Source organism: Nicotiana sylvestris, chromosome 12, assembly GCF_000393655.2.
Source record: "Nicotiana sylvestris chromosome 12, ASM39365v2, whole genome shotgun sequence".
In the NCBI taxonomy this organism is placed as follows: Eukaryota; Viridiplantae; Streptophyta; class Magnoliopsida; order Solanales; family Solanaceae; genus Nicotiana; species Nicotiana sylvestris.
Window position 1 is genome coordinate 22,310,089 of NC_091068.1, and position 20,928 is coordinate 22,331,016.

The window sequence follows — 20,928 nt, forward strand, 5'->3', positions numbered from 1 at the left end:
CTTTTGTAGCTTCTTGTTGATGTTCTTGTCCTGCATGGTGAGGGTCCAAGCTTTGCATTTTGATATAGGTGCACTGCCTTGTGTGTGACCAAAACAGACACAGTTTTTACAAAAAAAATCCTCCCCTTCATAGAGTATATCCTATTTGTGGTTTCCAACAAATAGGAAGGGTTAAACTGGGATTTCCAAATGGATTTCAACACAAATCCTTGCATATCGACCTCGTAGGGTTGTTGAGGTGCATGTGTCAATTTTCAGTAGACGTCCTATTGCATTGCCAATTTTTGCTAGGATTTTGCCATCATAGAATTCCGTTGGTAATTAGGGCAGCCTAATCCAAATTGCTAAGGTAGTTAATTTTTCATTTCTAGCCACAAAATTTGGTTTCCATTTGGAGATAGATAGGAAATGGCCATTAATGAACCATGGCCCTAGGTGGATAGCTTTATCCATGTTTTCTTTCTTTGTGAATTTGATGATGTAATAGTCCTCACCAAGATCAATTAAAGAGAAGTCTTCCATTGGTTTCTGTAGGTCTTGGATCTTCCTCTTTAGGTAGTGATGTAGCATACGTTTTCCTACTAACTTGATTATAATGGAGTATTTCCATGGTTCATAGATACGTTGTCTATCTTCTAATGAAAGGGAGATTTGTATGGCATCGCCCAGAGTAATCTCTAGATCATGCATTCCTTTCTTCTCTTCCAATACATTTATTGAGTCGAGCATTTCTTCATGATCTATGGAAGGAGTGAAATCTATTAGGTTAGATTCCAATAATTTATCCTTGAAGGATGTTGGTCTTTCCAGGTTATTTGGTAAGGGAATGTGGTGGATTAAATTCGGTAGTTTTGGAGGAATAGAATCTTGTTTCTCAAGGGGTTGAAAATGCATTCTAGAGAGAAGCTGGAGTTTCTCTTTCTTACTCTTTTGTAATGTTCAATAATAATATGTGGATAAGTAATCCATGACTTTTGGTTTAAAGATGCAATAACAGGAGTGTTGATAATATAGTTGAAAATTTATTTCCTCATGTTGTATTCCTGTCATTTTATATTTTGGATTAAAAAAAATTATTATCATCATATTTATTGCAATTTGATAAAAAAAATTCTACAAACAAAATATTAAATAGAGAACAAGGTAGAATTCATAAAAGAAGAATGTTTATGCAAAACTCAACAAAATCCAAAATAGAGAACAAGGTAGAATCTATAAAAGAATGAATATTTATGAAAAGCTCCTCAATATAGCAAGAAAAACAGGATTCAAACACTCTTTCGAACTTGCCTCTGCCTCTGCAATAAGAAGTCTTCTTTCCAAGCAAAAGTTACACTCAAAATCATCATGTGGACAATTTAGCCCTTAACTTATAAGCCTGATATTTTGTCATGCGGGCATAAGCATGAGACATCTTTAGTTTCTTTAAAATTCAGTCAAAAATCTTCCTAATTTGCTTCCTTTCACATTGTTGGCTTCCTAAACATAAAAATTTCATAGTTAGAGCTAAGTGGATATGTTAACAGTAAACCACACAAAAAACACTAAAAGTGAGTCGTAATCGATTTTAAAATATAAATTGTATTCATGCCAAATATTGAAGGTCTTCCATATCATAATCAAACATGGTCAATAGTAAGTAAAGAAAGTAATCAATTTTAGAAATGAAATTTTCTTGTTCCGCGATTTATGTAGACATGAAAATTATGTGTCTACATTCCAACCTTGGATATTTTATTGGTTGATATTGCTGCCCATATTCAATTTGTGTTATAGTTTATTGTCTTTTCTTGATTCAAGTAGATTGAAAAAATTTAGACTTGGGTATTATTCCATTGTTACCTTGTCGTATATATTGTTTGCGGTTGTTTTTACCCAACAGTAATTTGGAGGGAGTTGAAAGAACCTTGGCTGAATCCAAATTCCTTTGTAATCGCGAGTTTCAAATTCTTCCTTGGCCTTAATCTCTTCATTCTTGATAAGAATTACAGAATCATCACTTCCAGCGTAAGAGGCAGCACAAGCAGAAATGGTAACATCTTTCCCAAGTTTCATCCTTTTTCTCAAACCATTCCTTCTGAAATATTTCTCCTTGTACGAAAATTGCAGGCTTTCTGCACTAGGATAATTACCTCCTCCAATAACTAATTTGTAAATCTTAAAATGGTTATTTTTCAGGTCGAATGTCACTAGCCCGTTCTCGTCATCCAAGATATGGAAACACCCATCAGCAAAAGTAGCACCCCTAACCATCCCAAAAAATTTATCTCCAAGATCAAATTCATACTTCACCCACAAGCTAACTCCACGTTCTAGCACATATACTTCCAAAATACGATAATTTTTTCGACAAATGATAGCTGTAACACAATCAATTGACAAAGGAGAAGAAGTAAACGCCGCAGCCCCTTCAAATATTTTTGATTCTTGAAAAGGAGGGAGGTCAATTCTTGCACGAGAGAAAGGGCAGAAGAAGAAAACGAGACCATTTTGAGATAACAGTAACCAACCATGACTTGAAGCAAGGCAAGTAGTTTCGTTCAATTCGGGGATATATATAGTATACTGCTTGTTGGTGGTCGGGTTAAAGAGGATGCATTTCTCATCGCTATCGATATGGAGTAGGAAATAAGGTTGAGTTCCAGGGGCAGATTCTATGGCTGCAGAAGCTGTTATCGAAGAAGAGCGCCAGCCACTGCAGACTCCACGAAAACCAAGAAGATCAAAAATTCCCAAGCTGTTTGCTGTCTCACTTAAAAGTTCTGAAGGCAAATCACGCCATGATCTTATTGACAATAAACAGTTTTGAAGTTTTTGTTTCTTTTCTGAACATGCTTCTTCTCTTAAATGCTCTTCTTTGTTGTCGTTGCTTTTGATATCAGACAGATTAACATCAAAAGGAATACAATCAGATAGAAACTCAACAAACCAACCATCAAGATATAGTTTCACTTTCAAATAGTACACTCCAAACAGCTAAAAGATCACTAACAAATATTATAATATGTTCATATTAGTGAAGTATGATGGTCCAACACTGATAGATATAGCAAGTACAAAAAAAGTTAATTTAATGACGAGGAGATGTAAATAGTATAGTAGTTATTATATTTAGGTTTTCAGTAAAACTAGAAACACGAATAAGTAATTATAATAAATGAACATTGAATATATTCCTTGTGTTTATAACAATTCCATTATAAACTAAAAAGTACAACAAAAGTTTACCAAGAATACCAGGAGAAAAACTTGAAGCAAGAAATAAGTATTCAAACAGAAAAATAACAACATAATAAGTAGAAGGAAACAGAATGATCTGAGATCAAGAATACTTACCTATCTTCTTCCATTATAGAGGAGTCTTGACCAAAAAAACTATTATCTGAAGTTTTGTAGGAGAAAAGAAGAGTCATGACTCAGAAAGAAGATTAGATAACTATATAGTTCATGTCAACAACATATTGCATTTTAGAAGGCGTTTGGACATAAAAATTGCAAATTTTGAAAAAAAGTAGTATGTGCAGCGAAGTATTTGGAATTTGAAATTATATTTCGACATCCATTTTATTTGACAAAATACTATAGTGTTGTATGTCGAGCTTCAAAAAACTCTTTTTCGAAAATCTCAAAAAAAATTGCAAATTCAGGGACAAACACATTTTAAGGAAAAAATTCAGAAAAAAAAAATTATGGACAAACGTGTCCCAAGGACTCCTCCTAGTGCATTGTTTTCTTTTCTTTGAACAAAAAAAAGAGTTTATTGATTCGTTCACAATTGTCCGGAGTGAGGCAAGAGCAAAAACGAATTGGGAGTATCAAACTAGTCATATGTAGACAACACCAAAAAAGAAATTAAAAATCGAGTAAATATTGTATTAAAATATTGTATTTGAATTATAAAATAAAGACGTATATTTCTGAAAATGATGAATGTAGATCATATATACTTAACTCATCAAAAGAAGAAACTGCACAAAAGAAGTTCTAAATCATCAGTCAGCATATTCAACTTAATCATTTTCCTTTTTTGTAAGTTCATTACTCTATATTCCCAAGTCATCATGCTTTATTTTCAGCTTCAACACTCACATATAAAACATGAAATTTTAAAAAGAAATTAATATTTTTTGGTATTCTCATGTTCATTCAATGAAACATAAGCACGATTAGCAAACTGATAGAAGCAAAGGCAGATCCATAATTTAAATTTAATGGGTTAGATTTTAAGATTGTTAGCATTGAACTCATTATACTTTTAACATTATGGGTTCAAACCTAATACTGTTTGAGATTTTGTAGGTGTTTTACATATAAAATTATACTCCGTAATAAATATTATGGGTTCAGTTGAACCCGAAGCTAAAAGACTACATCCGCCCAATGAATAGAAAATATTTTTTTTCTTACAGGAAAAATGCAAATTGTTCTATTTCTTTAATCAATCAGAAATACTATATGAATTGTTTCCAATAAGATCAGAAAAAGAATACATTATATTTCTAAAAAGTTAAAATCCAATCAGAAATATTTCGTCGTAAATATTTGCGGAAACACTAACAATATTAATTTTCGACAGATACCGTTAGAAAGGCAATAAAAAAAAGAGTAAGTTTTCGACCGAAGCAATTGAAAAAAATAATTTAAAAATAAATAAATTATTTTAACTTTTTTGACGAATTCTCAAAAGTCAATAACTTAACTAAGTTAATTAAAGTTTTAATTTTTCGCAAATTTCGTAGGAAATATGGGGTGAAAAAAAGGGGGGCTAGCATGCTAATTTAGATGTGAAATCCGACTGGCATTGCGATGGCCGTTGTCGATAATTTGAATTCATATATGGTACACGATAGTGTTCTCCCATTCTCATATTCTCACTATTTTCTCTCCTTTTCTCCTCTCCCCCTCTCCATCTTTCGGCGAGTTTTCCACTACATCTTCTTCACATGCAAAATCACATCACCATGATTGATGTGATGACCTGATAGGTTATTTTGCGTTTAGACTCTATTTTTGTATTTTGAGACCTCCATTAGCTTCGTTTAGCATTTTTTGATTTGTGTACGCAGTCTGTATCTCATTCCGGAAAGTCTTTATGTGAAAAGTTAAAGAAAATGTGAATCTTTGCTTTTAAAATGGTTTGAGTTGAATGCAGTCAATATTTTATGTAAACGGATTCGGATCGGTATTTTGGCTATCCCGGTAGGTCCGTATCGTGATTTGGGACTTGGGCGTATGTCCGGAATCGAAGTCGAAAGTCCATAACTTGTTGTGACTCATTCTGCCGAAAACTAGCATTTTTGAAAGTTGGAAATTATTAAATTTAACCATAAGTTGACTTCTTAGCTAACGGGTTCAGATTTTGATGTTAACACTTAAAATAGTTCTGTATTGCTATTTGAAACTTCTCTGCAAAATATGGTTCAATTCAGGATTTAGTTGACATGATTCGGACGCTTAAATGTGATTCTAGTGTTCTTGAGTTTCACTTTGAAAGTTCATTTGTTTGAGGATTGATTCGTAGATTTAGATGTTATTTTGGTGATTTAATTGCGCGAGCAAGTTCGTATGATGTTATTAGACATGTGTGCATGTTTTTTTTTAGCCCGAGGGGCTCGGGTGAGTTTCGGACATGTTTCGGATGAGTTTGGCTAATACAAGGACTGCTGGTGCAATACCAGTTCTGGTGCTCTATTGCAGATCTCGCAATTGCGAGGTCTGGCTCGCGATTGCGAGCCTCACTTTTGCGAATAGTGGTTCGCATTTGCGAGCATGGGCTGAGCTGAGTAAACCTTGCATTTCCGATAATTTGCTCGTATTTGCGAATTGTGGACCTTCACATTTGCAAAAGAAGTGGTCGCAGTTGCGATCATTGACCACAGGAGTATTGCTTCGCTTTTGCGAAGTTTTTGCTCACGTTTGCGATGGTTGTGGGTTCGCATAATGTAGCATTTGCGACTTTTGCTCTTCTGTGATAGGGTTCGCATTTGCAACCCTTGTCTCGCATTTGCGATGTTCACAATTGCGAACAAGATATCGCAATTGCGACATCTACAGCTTGATAAAAGAGGGGGAAATGAAACGTAGCTCATTTGTTCGCAATTGCGAACAAAATATCACATCTGCGACATCTATAACTTGATAAAAGAGGGAGAAAACGAGACCTAACTTATTTCTCGCAATTTCTCAATCCGAAACACCCTAGAGATGATTTTCCAAAAGAGTTTTCTTCCTATTCATTAGTAAGTGACTTTAATCCATTTCTTATTAGGAATTTGGATAGAATTGAGATTTTTGTAAAATTGAGATTTAGACTGTGATGACCCAAAAGGTCATCACTTGATTTACAAGTCAATTCTGTATCTTGAGACCTTAAAAACCTCCTTTTATATCACCTCGATTTGTGTGCGATTCGGGCGTATATCCGGAACACTTTATTGTGAAAATTTGATTAAAATGCTAATTTTACCTTTAAAATTGAATTTAAGTTGACTTCGGTCAACATTTTAGGTAAACAGACCCGAACCCGTGATTTAACGGTCCCAGAGGGTCCGTAGAAAAATATGAGCCTCGGGCGTATGCCCGAAATTGAATTTCGAGGTCCCAAGCCCGAGAAATGAATTTTTGAAGAAAATTATTTAACTGAAATTATAAGAGTTTTGGAAACTTAAATGTGTTTGAATTTGATTGTATCGGGCCCATATTTTGGTTTAGGAACCCGGTACAGGTCTTATATTGTGTTTAAGTTGTGCTTGTAAAATTTGGTAAGAAAGGGACTTAATATGACATGAATCGGACCCTCGGTTGTTAAAATTTGAATTTAAGAGTTATGGAGATTTTTCTTTGATTTTGATGCTAAATTCGTAGTTCGAGATGTTAATTTGCCGATTTGATCGCACGAGCAAGTCCGTATGATATTGTTGGACTTACGTGCATATTTGGTTTAGAGCTCCGAGGGCTCGGGTGAGTTTTGGATAGGCCACGGAGTGAAATTGGACTTAGAAAAAACTGCTGGTATCTGATATTTTTGCCCAGGCCTCTGATCTCGCAATTGCGAGGTCAGGCTTCGCATTTGCGAAGTGGTCAGGCTTGGGAAATGCGAGCAAATTGTCGCAATTGCGAACCAAGCCTGGGCAGGCCCTCATCGCAATTGCAACCCCAGGGATGGGAAATGCGAACCCCCCTTCATCACAAATGCGACCTCTTCTTCGCAATTGCGAAGTTGACAGAAATTGGTCAGGGTCAAATTCGACAGTTTCTTCGCATTTGCGAAGCTAGCAGAAAATCTCAATTGCGAACCCCTAATCAAAATTGTGACATCAGAAACCTGTTAAGTGGAATTTCATACGAGATTTCATTCATTTTTACAACTTTTCAAGGGTTCGCAATTGCGAACCTTTGATCGCAATTGCGACATCAGAGACCTGTTAAGTGGAATTTTATACTGGATTTCATTCATTTTTACAACTTTTCAAACCCTAAAAACATCTTGGGCGATTTTTCAAAGGCATATACACTTCCAAATCATTGGCAAGTCATTTCTACCTCATTTCTTTCAATCTAATCTATCTTTTTACATGATTTCATATCAAAATCAAAGGTTTTCATGGGAAATTGGGTGTTTTTGGGTAGAACTTAGGATTTTCAAATTTTAGGGATTTGGACCTCGATTTGAGGTCCGATTTCAAAACAAATTATATATTTGAGTTCGTGGGTGAATGGGTGATCGGGTTTTGGTTCGAACTTTGGGTTTTGACCAAGCGGGCCCGGGATCAATTTTTGACTTTTTAGGGAAATCATTAGAAATTTATTTTCATGCATTAGAATTAGTTTATTTAGCATTTATTGATATCGGTAAGTAAATTGTGGCTAGATACAAGCGGTTTGGTGGTGGAATCGAGAGGTAAAACGGTAGTTGAGGCTTAATTGTGTTTGTGGCGTTGAGGTAAGTGTTTGGTCTAACCTTAGCTTGAGGGAATAGGAGTTGTGGTCTTATTTGCTATGTGTTAATTGTTGAGCACGACGTATAGGTGTGGTGACGAGTATCTATACGTCGGTGTCAAGCATGCCCGTGAGTCTTATACTATGATTGTTGTGACTCCTTTATGTATTGTCCATGCTTAATTTGATGATTTCTAATGTTAAACAAGGCTCATGGAAGTATTCTTGTTAATTGAACATTGTAGAGAATTGGCTCAAGTTGAGAATCGAGTTGTGAAGTAATTGTAAAAAAAAATCGGTTTATGATATTGTTTCCCATGCCGGGATGTTATTGCTTATGATAATGTTTCCCTTGCCGGGGTATTATTGTTATACTAATGTTCCCTTGCCGGGATTTTATTGTGATTTTATTGATTCCCTTGCCCAAATTGCTTTCTGATTGTTGCTTGGGTAAGGAAGAGTGTAAAAGCATGAAGGGTGATGCCATGCATGATACTTGTGAGTGAGTGTTGATGCACGAAGGGTGATGTCGTGCTGATATTGTCAATGTAAAAGCACGAAGGGTGATGTTGTGCATTGATATGAGTGATAATGCACGAAGGATAATGTCGTGCCATGATTATGTAAGGTAAAAGCACGAAGGGTGATGTCGTGCCGAATATATTGATTCTTATGGTGAGAACGAGAGTAAAAGCACAAAGGGTGATGCCATGCACTTGTTATTGTTCTCTTTATTCTTGCTTATAGTTGAATTTTGGTGTTCCGTATGCTTCTTTACTGAATTTTTATTTGTACATGATATTCCCCCCAGCATGTTTCCCCTTCCCATCTTTAACTGTTTGTTTCTATTGTTATTATTTGTTGTATACGATATAACTGCACAAATTTATTTAGTAGTCATGTCCTAGCCTCGTCACTACTTCGCCGAGGTTAGGCTCGATACTTACCAGCACATGGGGTCGGTTGTACTAATACTATATTATGCACTATGTGTAGATCCCGGCTCTGGAGCTTTTGGACCGTAGAGAGGTTGCTCCCTTCAGTCCAGCGGAGACTCGAGGTAGTCCTGCAGACGTCCGCAGGCCTTGGCGTCCACTTCTATCTTTTCCATTTTGTTTTTATGTATTTCAGAGACAGATTTGTATTTTCATTCAGACCGTTGTTTTTAATATTCGTAGATGGTCCGTGACATTGTGACACCAATCCTGGGGTAGAGTTGTATGTTGGATTCTGTACTAGTATTTGGTTAAATTATTATATTTAGTCTTCCGAATTTATGTTTATTATGATTATTCCGTTGTTAATCACATGTAAATTCGTAAATGTTAAAAGGTTAAGGAAAAAGGGTAATAAATCTATAATACTCGGCTTGCCTAGATTTCACGAGTAGGCGTCATCACGACTCCCGAGGGTGGGAAATCCGGGTCGTGACATAGACCTCGAATTGGGATTGGATTTTGAAACAAATCACATTAACGGGCTCGGGGGTGAATGGATAATTGGGTTTTGGTCTGAATCTCGATTTTGACAAGCAAGCCTAAGGTTGACTTTTTCAAAAATAATCTAAATTGAACCTCTTCCCTTTGTGGGTAGTTTCTAAAGCTTATTTTGAATTATTTGATCAATGATTTATTAGAATTGGTTCGTTTGGAGGCTTGTTCAAAAGGCAAGGCCATGACTAATTCATTACTTGAGTTTCATAGTAAGGTAAGTGTTGGGTCTAACCTTGGTTTGAGGGAATTAGGAACCTTTGAACTACATGTTATGTGAATTACATGTGAAATGGTGTATATGCGAGGTGACGAGTGTATGTGAGTTGATGTGTTACTTGCTTCCATCTTTTCGTTACTTATTAGTATACCTTGTTACATGCCTTAATTTTTATATGCTTATTTGACTTCCATACCATGATTGTTACTTGTCATTTAGTCATCCATGTATTAAATTGTCCATCCTTTCCATAATTTCATGTTTTTTGCTACTTGTCTCTATTTGTTTTTCTTGCATACCTAAATTGTCCTATGTCTTGCTTGTCCTATTGTTTTGTAAAATTTGTTGCCTTCTATAATGTAGATTCATGTGTATGATTTGTTAATTGGTAGCTATCGATGAGTTGGTAAAAGGTTGAGACATTCGAGTGATTTGAGATTCCTTGAGTATTATGTGATCTTTCATTGTCTCGTACATTTACTCTCTTGATGTAGAGCTTATTGTAAATTTTGGTTGTTGATTTGCTATTATTGATGAAATTGTTTGGGGGGTGGGTTACATGCCGCAACAAAAATTGAAAGGTAATGGATTGAAACATCGGAATAAGGATGAATTATGATATTGATAGATGCTGATATAGTGGGATCGGATTGCGCGCCGTGACGTTTGTATAAAGTTATATTTATTTGTGACTGTTGAATTGGCCTTGGTATTTGAAATGAGTTATATGACTTGTTATTCTAGACTCTCTAGCAGTTGGATTTTGAGTTCGTTGTTATGAATTAACTATTTCATTTCCATTCATGTCTTTTTTGTTATAATTATTATTTTTGTGAACAGGTTATTATAAGTGACCCACCTTAGCCTCATCACTAATTCGTCGAGGTTAGTCTCTGCACTTATAAAGTACATGGGATCGGTTGTACTCATACTACACTCTGCACTTCTTGTACAAATACCAGGGTTGGTCCCAGTTATGCTGAGTGAGGTTTGCTCGGATCTAGCTATCAGTGGAGACTTGAGGTGTAGCTGCACGGCGTACGCAACCTCTGAAGTCCCCTTATACATCAATTAGCTATTTATTTTTATTAAGACAATTATGCTTATTTTCAGACCATTATCTGTGGTACTCTAGACGCTCATGTATTCGTGATACCAGTTCCAAAAATTTTATTTGGATTTCGTCACTTATTAGTTTATCACCTCATTTCAGACTATTCAGCCTTGTTGTTGTCTTTTAATTTGGAATTGCTAAAATGGTTAATAGATATAGCTAACATTGACTTGCCTAGCAAGTGAAATGTTAGGTGCCATCACTGTCTCAACGATGGAAATTTCAGTTCGTTACAAGCTGATTTCAGAGCCCTAGGTTACATAGTTCTCACGAGACATGACCAAGCTTAGTAAATTATAGAGGACCATTACGGAGACGTCTGTACTTATATTACAGAGGCTATGAAGTCTCTATCATGCGATTTCACTCTATTAATGATGACTGAACCATTCTATTCTTGTTCACTCACATATGGCAAGAAAACACACATCATCTGCAACCGAACAGGAGCTGGAGCCCCCTATGGCAGCTACTACTAGGGGCAGAGGATGAGGACGAGATCGATCTAGAGGCCGAGCCAGAGGTTCAGCCAAGAGCTCAAGCAGCAGCACCCGTAGTGCAGCCTCAGATTGATCATGAGGAGGAGGTCCCAGCTCAGACCACATCTGTCGGACCAGTTTAGGTCCCCGAGGGATTTATAGCAACTTTAATGCTTCAGGATACTCTAGTCCGCTTGGTGGGCGTTATGGAGAGTGTGGCCAAGATCGGTGCATTTCTGGTGGCACTAGCCATCTCTTAGGATGGGGAAGGAGCACATACTCCCGCTACTCACACCCTGAAGTAGGTGGCTCCCCTATATTAGACTCCGGTAGCTCCAGTAGTTGGAGTAGTTTAGCCCGTAGTTGCTACACAGCTCGAGGAGAGGCCCACAATGTCTTCTGAGGGATTTATGAGCCTAGACAAGTTTACCAAGATCTTTCCTATTACTTAGACCATTTCCACGGGGTGTTGTGAAACATGGGTATTGTTGAGACTAATGGGGTTGACTTTTTGATGTTCCAGATGATTGACTTTTCTAAGAAGTGGTGGCAGGATTTTGAGCGGAGTAGACCAATCGGTTCACATTCACTTACCTGGGATCTGTTTTCACATCTATTTCTAGAGAAGTTTATTCATTTCACTTTGAGAGAGGAGTAACGTAGGCAGTTTGAGGGCCTTCAGCATAGTGGTATGACTGTTACCTAGTATGAGACCAGATTTGTGGACCTGGCCCGTCATGCAGCTATGTTGATTCCTACAGATAGAGAGAGAGTGAGGAAGTTTATTGATGGTCTTACCTTTGGAATTAGGCTTCAGATGGCCAAAGAGATAGGGGATGATATTTCTTTCTAGAGGACTATAGACATTGCTAGACGGATCAAGATATTTCATGGTTAGGATATAGGGTCGACATATGAAAAGAGGCCCCGCCATTTCGGTGGCTTCAGTGGTGCCTCATCTGGAGGCAGGGGTTATTTTGGTAGGGTCCATCCTCCTAGGTCGATTTAGTCAACTCTTCAGGTAGCCCATAGTGCTTCAAGTGGTCGTGGTTCTTATGGATCTCGTCCTGAGCAGCCAGCATTTAGTACACCTACAACTTCTATCAATGCACCACCGCTTAGAGTTGCTACAGCAGCTATCCAGGCTATCAAGGTCAATCTCAGCTTCAGTAGCCTCAGCAGCCAAGAGAGTGCTTTGAGTGTGGGGGCATAGGTCACATAAGGAGGTATTGCCCTAGATTGTCGAGCAGTAGACCTCATTAGGGTTCTTGTGCCATCATGCCAGCACCAGTTGCTCCACTGCCGGCACAGCTGGCTAGAGTTGAGGGTCAGATTGTTAGAGGTGGAGGTTAGGCCGTTAGAGGTGGAGGTCAGCCAGCTAAGGGTCGCCCGAGGGGTAGAGGTTAGAGTGGTGAGGCCCAACCCTATTTTATGCATTCCCAGCTAGACCTGAGGCATATTTATATGCCGTCATCACAGGTATTATTTCGGTTTTCCATAAAGATGCTTCAGTTCTATTTGATTCGGGCTCTATCTATTCCTACATGTCATCCTATTTTGCTTCATATTTGATTGTTCTTCGTGATTCTTTGAGTGCTCCTGTATATGTGTCCATACCTGTGAGAGATTCTATTGTTGTAGATCATATTTATCACTCATGTGTGGTTTTTATCGTGAGCATTGAGACTAGTGTAGATCTCCTACTTCTTGATATGGTGGATTTTAATGTTATTTTGGGCATGGATTGGCTGTCACCTTATCATGCTATATTGGACTGTCACGCCAAGATGGTGACCTTAGCCATATCGGTATTGCCCTAATTAAAGTGGAGGGGGACTCTTGACCATTCTACTAGCAAGGTTATTTCTTATGTGAAGGCTATACATATGGTCGAGAAGAGGTGTCTAGCATATTTAGCCTATGTTCGTGATTCTAGTGCGGAGGTTCCTTCCATGGATTCAGTACCTGTTATGCGTGAGTTTCCAGGGATGTTTTCTGCAGATCTATCAGGGATGCCACCCGATAGGAGATATTGATTTTTGTATTGACTTGGCTTTGGGCACTCATGCCATTTCTATTCTACCATACCGTATGGTACCACCTGAGTTGAAGGAACTGAAGGAGAAGTTGTAGGATTTTCTTGATAAGGGATTCATTAGACCTAGTGTCTCTCCTTGGGTGCACTTGAGTTGTTCGTGAAGAAGAAGGATAGTTCGATGAGAATGTGTATAGACTATCGGTAATTGAACAAAGTCACTAACAAGGACAAATATCCATTGCCAAGGATTGATGACTTAGTTGATCAGTTTTAGGGTTTCAAGGTGTGTTCGAAGATTGATTTTAGGTCTGGCTACCACCAGTTGAAGATTAGGGCATCAAATGTCCCTAAGACAATTTTCCAGACTTGGTACGAGCATTATGAGTTCCTTGAGATTTCATTTGGCTTGACAAATGACCCAGCATCATTTATGGATTTGATGAACAAGGTATTTAAGCCCAATTTGGACTATTTTCTGATCGTGTTTATCGCTAATATCTTGATCTAGTCTCGCAGTCAAGAGGAGCATGAGCAGCACCTTTGGGTTATAATTTAAACTCTGAGAGATAGTCAATTATATGCCAAGTTTTTAAAGTACGATTTTTGGTTGGACTCAATCGCCTTTTTGGGGTATGTTGTATCTACATAGGGCATTAAAATGGATCATAAGAAGATCGAGGCTGTTCAAAACTGGCCTAGTCCTACTTCAGCTATAGAGATTCAGATCTTCCTAGGTTTGACAAGGTATTATCACCAGTTTGTGGAGGGGTTTTCATCCATTGTAGCCTCATTGACTAGATTGACCCAGAAGTGGTCGGATGAGTGTGAGCTGAGCTTTCAGAAGCTCAAGACTACCTTAACTGTAGCTCTGGTGTTGGTATTACCTATGGGTTTGAGATCCTATATGGTGTACTCAGATGCATCATATCTTGGGCTCGATGCAGTATCGATGTAGGATGGTAGGTGATGGCATACGCGTCGTGGCAGTAGAAGGTTCACGAGAAGACTTGGAGTTGGCAGTCCTTATTCATGCATTAAAGATTTGGAGGCATTAACTCTATGGCGTGTCATGTAAGGTATTCACAGACCATCGGAGTCTATAGTATTTGTTCGAGCAAAAGGATCTCAAATTGAGGCAATAGAGGTAGTTAGAGCTATTAAAAGACTATAATATCACCATTTTGTATCATCCCAGGAAGGGTAATGTGGTGGCTGATGCCTTGAGTGGGAATACTGTGAGAATGGGTAGCCTTGCATATATTCCAGTTAGAGAGAGACCTCTAGTGTCAGATGTATAGGCTTTGTCCAATCAGTTCGTGAGGTAAGATGTTTTCGAGCCTAATCGGGTTCTAGCTTATACAGTTTCTCGGTCTTCTTTGTACGAGTGCATCAGAGAGCATCAGTATGACAACCCCTATTTGCTTGTCCTTAAGGACACGGTACAATACAGTGATGCCAAATACGATTCTATTGGGGGTGATGGGATTATGCGGATGCATGGCCAGATTTGTGTGCCCAATATAGATGGACTTCATGAGATGATTCTTAAGGAGGCCCACAGTCCATAATCTATTCATCTGGGTGCCACCAAGATGTATCAGGATTTGAGGCAGCATTATTTGTGAAAAGAATAAAAATGGATATAGTTGCATATGTAGATCGGTGTTTGAACTGACAGCAGGTAAAGTACGAGCATTAGAGACCTGGTGGTTTGCTTCAGAGGCTTGAAATTCCTAAGTGGAAGCGGGAGCGTATTATCATGGATTTTGTTGTTGGGCTCCCACAGACTTAGAAGAAATTTGATGTGATATTGGTGATTGTGGATAGGTTAACCAAGTTGGCGCATTCATTCTAGTAGCAGTTACCTATTCTTTAAAGCAGTTAGCTGAGATCTATATCCGCAAGATTGTTCGTCTGCACGATGTGCCGGTGTCCATCATTTCTGATCGGGGCACAGAGTTCATATCGCCTTTTTGGAGGGTCGTACAGTGTAAGTTACGCACACGGGTTTAGTTGAGTACATCATTTCACCCCTAGACGGACTAATAGTCTGAGCACACCATTCAGATATTGGAGGATATGTTTCGCGCCTGCGTTATGGATTTTGGGGGTTAATGGGATCAGTTCTTGCCGCTTGCGGAGTTTGCCTACAACAACAACTACCAATGGAGTATTCAGATGGCTCCATATGAAGCATTATATGAAAGGCGGTGCCATTCACCAGTTGGTTGGTTTGAGCAAGGAGAAGCTCGATTGTTGGGTACCGATTTGGTTCAGGATGCCTTGAAAAAGGTTAAGAAGATTCAGGATCGACTTTGCACAGCTCAGTCTAGACTGGCAGGTCTGAAAGTTGAGGCATATGAGTTATTCTTTAGTTCTGGTGTAGTGGAGAGGTCAAACCGATCGAGGTAGCTACGTGGGAGTCTGAGTTCGATAGGCAGAGTAGATACCCATACCTTTTCACCAGTCCAGGTAGTTTTCTATGTCTGTTCGAGGATGAATGTTATGTTTTAGAGGTGGAGAATATGATGAACCAATAGGTCATTTTGAGATTTAGCCACTATTTCCATATTCTGAGACCTCAATTAGCGCTGTTTAGTGTTTTTCAATTTGCATGCGCAGTCCGTGTCTCATTCAAAAAAGTCTTTATGTGAAAAATTGAAGAAAATGTGAATTTTACCTTTAAATGGTTTGAGTTGGCTACGACCAACGCTTTGTGTAAACGGACGCGGATTGCTATCTTGGCGATCTAGGTGGGTCTGTATCGTGATTTAAGACTTGGGCGTATGCACGAAATTAAAGTCAGAAGTCCCTAGCTTGTTCTGACTCATTTTGTCGAAAACTAGCATTTTTAAAAGTTGGAAATTACTAAGTTTGACCTTAAGTTGACTTCTTAGCTAACGGTTTCGGATTTTGATGTTAAAACTTGGAATAGTTGTATATTGCTATTTGAAACTTGTCTGCAAAATTTGGTTCAATTCAAAATTTAGTTGACATAATTCGGATGCTTAAATGTGATTCTAGTATTTTTCAGGTTTCACTTTGAAAGTTCATTTGTTTTGAGGATTGATTCATAGATTTAGATGTTACCTTGGTGATTTGATTGCGCGAGAAAGTTCGTATGATGTTATTACACTTGTGTGCATGTTTATTTTAGATCCTGAGGGGCTCAGGTGAGTTTCGTACGTGTTTCGGATGAGTTTGGCTAATGCTAGGACTGCTGGTGCAATACAGTTCTGGTGCTCTATTGCAGATCTCGCAACTACAAGGTCTAGCTCGCAATTGCAATTTTTGCTTTTGCGAATAATGTTTCGCATTTGTGAGCATGAGCTGGGTTGGGTGGCATTTGCGAGAATTTGTTCGCATTTGCGAACTGTGGACCTTCGCATTTGCAAAGGAAGTGGTCGCAATTGCGATTACTGACCACTAGAGTACTGCTTCTCTTTTGCGAAGTTTTTGGTTGCATTTACGATGGTTATGGATTCGCATTTGCGACCAAAATGTCGCATTTGCGATGTTGGCAATTGCGAGACTTAGTTTATTTCTCATAATTTCTCTACCCTAAACACCCTAAAGGTGATTTTGCAAGAGATTTTTCTTCCTAAATTCATTGGTAAGTGACTTTAATCCGTTTCTTTTCAATTACCCGTTATGTTTCATGAGATTTCAATATCAAATTTAGGATTTTTATGGCAGAAATTAGGAATTTCTATTGAATTGGAGATTTTTGTAAAATTGAGATTTAGACCTGGAATTGGGGTCGAATTTTGAAACAAATCATATAACCAGGCTCGGGAGTGAATAGATTATTGGGTTTTGGCCTGAATCTTGATTTTGACCAAGCAAACATAGGGTTGACATTTGTTGACTTTTAAAAAATAATCTAAATTGAACATTTTCCCTTTGTGGGCAGTTTCTAAAGCTTATTTTAAATCATTTGGTCAATAATTTGCTAGAATTGATTAGTTTGGAGGCTTGTTCAAAAGGTAGGGACGTGGTTGATTGATTACTTGAGTTGCGGAGTGAGGTAAGTGTTGGGTCTAATGCGATTTGAGGGAATTAGGAACCGTTGAACTACATGTTATGTGGATTACGTGTGAAATAGCGTATATGCGAGGTGACGAGTGTATATATGTCGTTGTGTTACTCGTTTCCATGTTTTCTTTACTTTTTAATATACCTTGTTACATGCCTTAATTGCTATATGCTTATTTGACTTCCATGCCATGATTGTTACTTGTCATTTAGTCATCCATGTATTAAATTGTTCATCCCTTCCATAATTCCATACTTATTTGCTACTTGTCTCTATTTGTTTTTCTTGAATATCTAAATTGTCCTATGTCTTGCTTGTCTTATAGTTTTGTAAAATTTATTGCCTTCTATTATGTAGATTCACGTGTATGAATTGTTAATTGGTAGTTATCGATGAGTTGGTAAAGAGTTGAGACATTCGAGTGATTTGAGATTCCTTGAGTATTATGTGATCCTTCATTGTCTCGTACATTTACTCTCTTGATGTAGAACTTCTTGTAAATTTTGATTGTTGATTTGCTATTATTGATGGAAATTGTTTGAGGGGCGGGTTGCATGCCGCAACGAAAATTGAAAAGTAATGGATTGAAACGGCGGAATAAAGACGGATTATGATATTGATAGATGATGATATGGTAGGATCGGATTGCATGCCGCAACGGATTATATAAAGTTATAGTTGTTTGTGACTGTTGGATTGGCTTTGGTATTTGAAATGAGTTACATGGCTTGTTTTTTCGGGCTCTCTAGTAGTTGAATTTTGAGTTCGTTGTTATGAATTAACTATTTCATTTCCATTCCTGACTTTTCTTTTATTATTATTATTATTATTATTATTATTATTATTATTATTATTATTATTATTATTATTATTATTGTGTATAGGTTATTGTAAGTAACCCGCATTAACCTCTTCACTATTTCGTCGAGGTTAGGCTCGGCACTTACAGAGTATATGGGGTCGGTTGTACTCATACTACACTCTACACTTCTTGTGTAGATACCGGGGTTGGTCCTAGCTGCGCTGAGTGAGGTTTTGCTCGGATCTAGCTATCAGTGGAGATTTGAGGTATAGCTACACAGCGTCCGCAGCCATGAAGTCCCCTTCTACATCATTTAGATATTTATTTTGATTCAGACAATTATGTTTATTCAGATCATTATCTGTAGTACTCTAAATGCTTATGTATTCGTGACACCAGTTCCGAAATTTGTATTTAGATTTGGTCACTTGTTAGTTTATCACATCATTTCAGACTATTCAGTCTTGTCGTTGTCATTTAATTTGGAATCATTAAATTGGTTAATAGATATAGCTAATTGGCTTGCCTAACAAGTTAAATGTTAGGCGCCATCATGGTCCCAACGATGGGAATTCTGGATTGTGACACATGGCCACCTTTACCAGCGAGGTAAGTCTTTTATTTCTTTTAATTTTTTTATTTTGGCTAATTTTGATCTTATTTGGTTAGTTTTAGGTTTTGCTTCCTTTTTAGAAAATTTTTTAGGGTATAGTTGTATTTAAATAATGTGAATAAGTCTTTGTTCTTTTATGAAGGTGAAATGATAAAAGATAAAAAATGGTAGAAATCCAACTTCTTTTGATTTTCGTATATCTAGTATATGAAGGTGAAATGATTGTGAGAACTTGGTAGATATGGCAGAAGACAGATGTATAAAATTTAGCATAAGATGATTATATATATATATATTGAGGTTTTCGATGAATTCCAGTAAATTTTAAAATAATTTATTTTTTAACTTTTCTGACATTGGTGGTAAAAAATTGTAGACTTTCTCAGTCGTTGTTCAATTTCAGAATTCACACGCGGATGGTAAGAAGTTATAGACGATTTTCGTGGAAAGATTTATTGACAAGCTAATTTTCGACGGATCAAACTATACAATTGTTCATACATGTAGATCATGGAATAATAGAATAGGACTCTGAATTAATGTATTGCTTAAAATAGAATCAAAGAAAGATGAGAAGACTTTTTGAGAAGTTGACCTGATCAATGATTTCGTTCAGCCAACTAGTAATGCTACTGATAGAGTTGTTGAATAAAATCTCCAGCAGCCTACTTTTCAAATACAAAAATCAAATTAAAACACTAGATATTAACGATTCAATGATAACAAAAGAGATATAATTTTATTATAAATTGAAAGTCAAAGATAGAACCTGAAATTTGAAATGACAGAGAACTGAAGAAGGTCTTCCAACGGGCTTGCTTTGACACTGAATCGATATCAAAAGAGAAACATTTTATTTATAATTCTATTGTTTAAGGAATTAGCATGCTACCAAACTTAAAAATGATTTATAAATCTAAAAGAATGGAAGGAATTATAGATATTAGGTATGTAATCAAATGTTGATTCCTAAAATATTAGGTAACTAATTAAATAATTATTTTGTCTGATATAATTAAAATTAATTTTTAAAGGGTAAAAATGACGAACGATATTTCCCTAAAAAACTTATGCTTTTATAATACGGATAATTCAGAGACCTCCCTCCAAGTTTCACTTCATCACACTGACTCGCATATATTAATCGGTTGGTATAGTATGGTATTTAGTCATTTCGGTTTGATATTTTCGATATTTTATTTCTTAAGATGTTATACTAATACCTTATCTAATTAAATTTGATATGGTTAGGCTTATCTCCTTTTGATTCGATTTATTCCGTCTGGTAACTAAGGTTCTTTCGACTTGAATATTAACTAATGCATAAATTGTAATATTCTTAATTAAAGCACTATATTCTAAGCTTTGATAAAAAAGTTGTCCAAAACCACCAAGTACTAAGTTATAGAGAGGAAGTCAGGACACAAGTGATGAAAAGTTAAAGAAAGATAAAGGAACTTTTACCGAAATTCTCCCTCTATCCTAGAACCAAAGAATTCAACCGGAAATCCCTTATGCCACCACTTCCCAGCCAAACAGCCATCCCTCCTAAACCACCAGGCATAAATTCCATCCTCAAGCCTATGGAAACAGAATTCATTTCCTTTAAGGACAAACTACTAAACAATGAATTGGACAACAATATATTACTAGACTCACCTTCTCCACAAAAATCTCTATGGATATCCACTATAACATTGAGAACCAAATCTACCCACATGATTCTCCACAAGAGCAAAATATTTTAGTCCCTATCACCATAGAAGATAAACAAAGGATATATTATCCATGGAGGCACTCTATAATAATCAAATTACAAGGAAAAAAAATCCCCCATGATGTGCTAAAAAAGAAACTAACAGACCTATGGAAACCAAGTGAAACTTTCCCATTAATTGATCTTGAAGAAGACTATTATATTGTCCGATTCATTAAAGAGGAAAATATGACAAATCCAAAAAGGACCATGGTTCATCTATGGCCACTTCCTCTCTATCCAGTATTGCGTCCCTAATTTTGTAGCATCAAAAGCTACTCAATCTTTCACTGCAATTTGGGTTAGACTACCTCAACTTCCCACATAATTTTACGATAGAGAAATATTCCAAAAAGTGGGAAGCACAATAAGAAGGCTACTGAAAGTTGATGCTTTCATATCAGCAGCACTCCGTGGAAGATATGCTCATCTTTGTGTCGAA

General features: G+C 37.1%; 1 protein-coding gene across 1 annotated transcript; it reads right to left on the reverse strand.

Annotated features, from left to right (window-relative positions):
* Positions 1 to 1,298: 1,298 nt before the first annotated feature.
* On the reverse strand, positions 1,299 to 19,533 carry LOC104228349 (F-box protein At3g56470-like). The gene is made up of 5 exons (XM_009780801.1): positions 19,500 to 19,533; positions 19,326 to 19,398; positions 3,337 to 3,382; positions 1,843 to 2,869; positions 1,299 to 1,479 (listed from the first exon to the last, which is right to left on the reverse strand). The coding sequence occupies exons 3-5, from the start codon at positions 3,348 to 3,350 to the stop codon at positions 1,426 to 1,428; spliced, it is 1,095 nt and encodes a 364-aa protein (XP_009779103.1). The 5' UTR covers positions 3,351 to 3,382; positions 19,326 to 19,398; positions 19,500 to 19,533; the 3' UTR covers positions 1,299 to 1,425.
* Positions 19,534 to 20,928: the final 1,395 nt, after the last annotated feature.

Excerpts from the sequence above, each read along its gene's own strand:
- LOC104228349 (XM_009780801.1), bottom strand. Across the intron at positions 1,480-1,842 it reads CAAACAATATATACGACAAG|GAAGCCAACAATGTGAAAGG; the intron begins GTAACAATGGAA and ends TTTTATGTTTAG.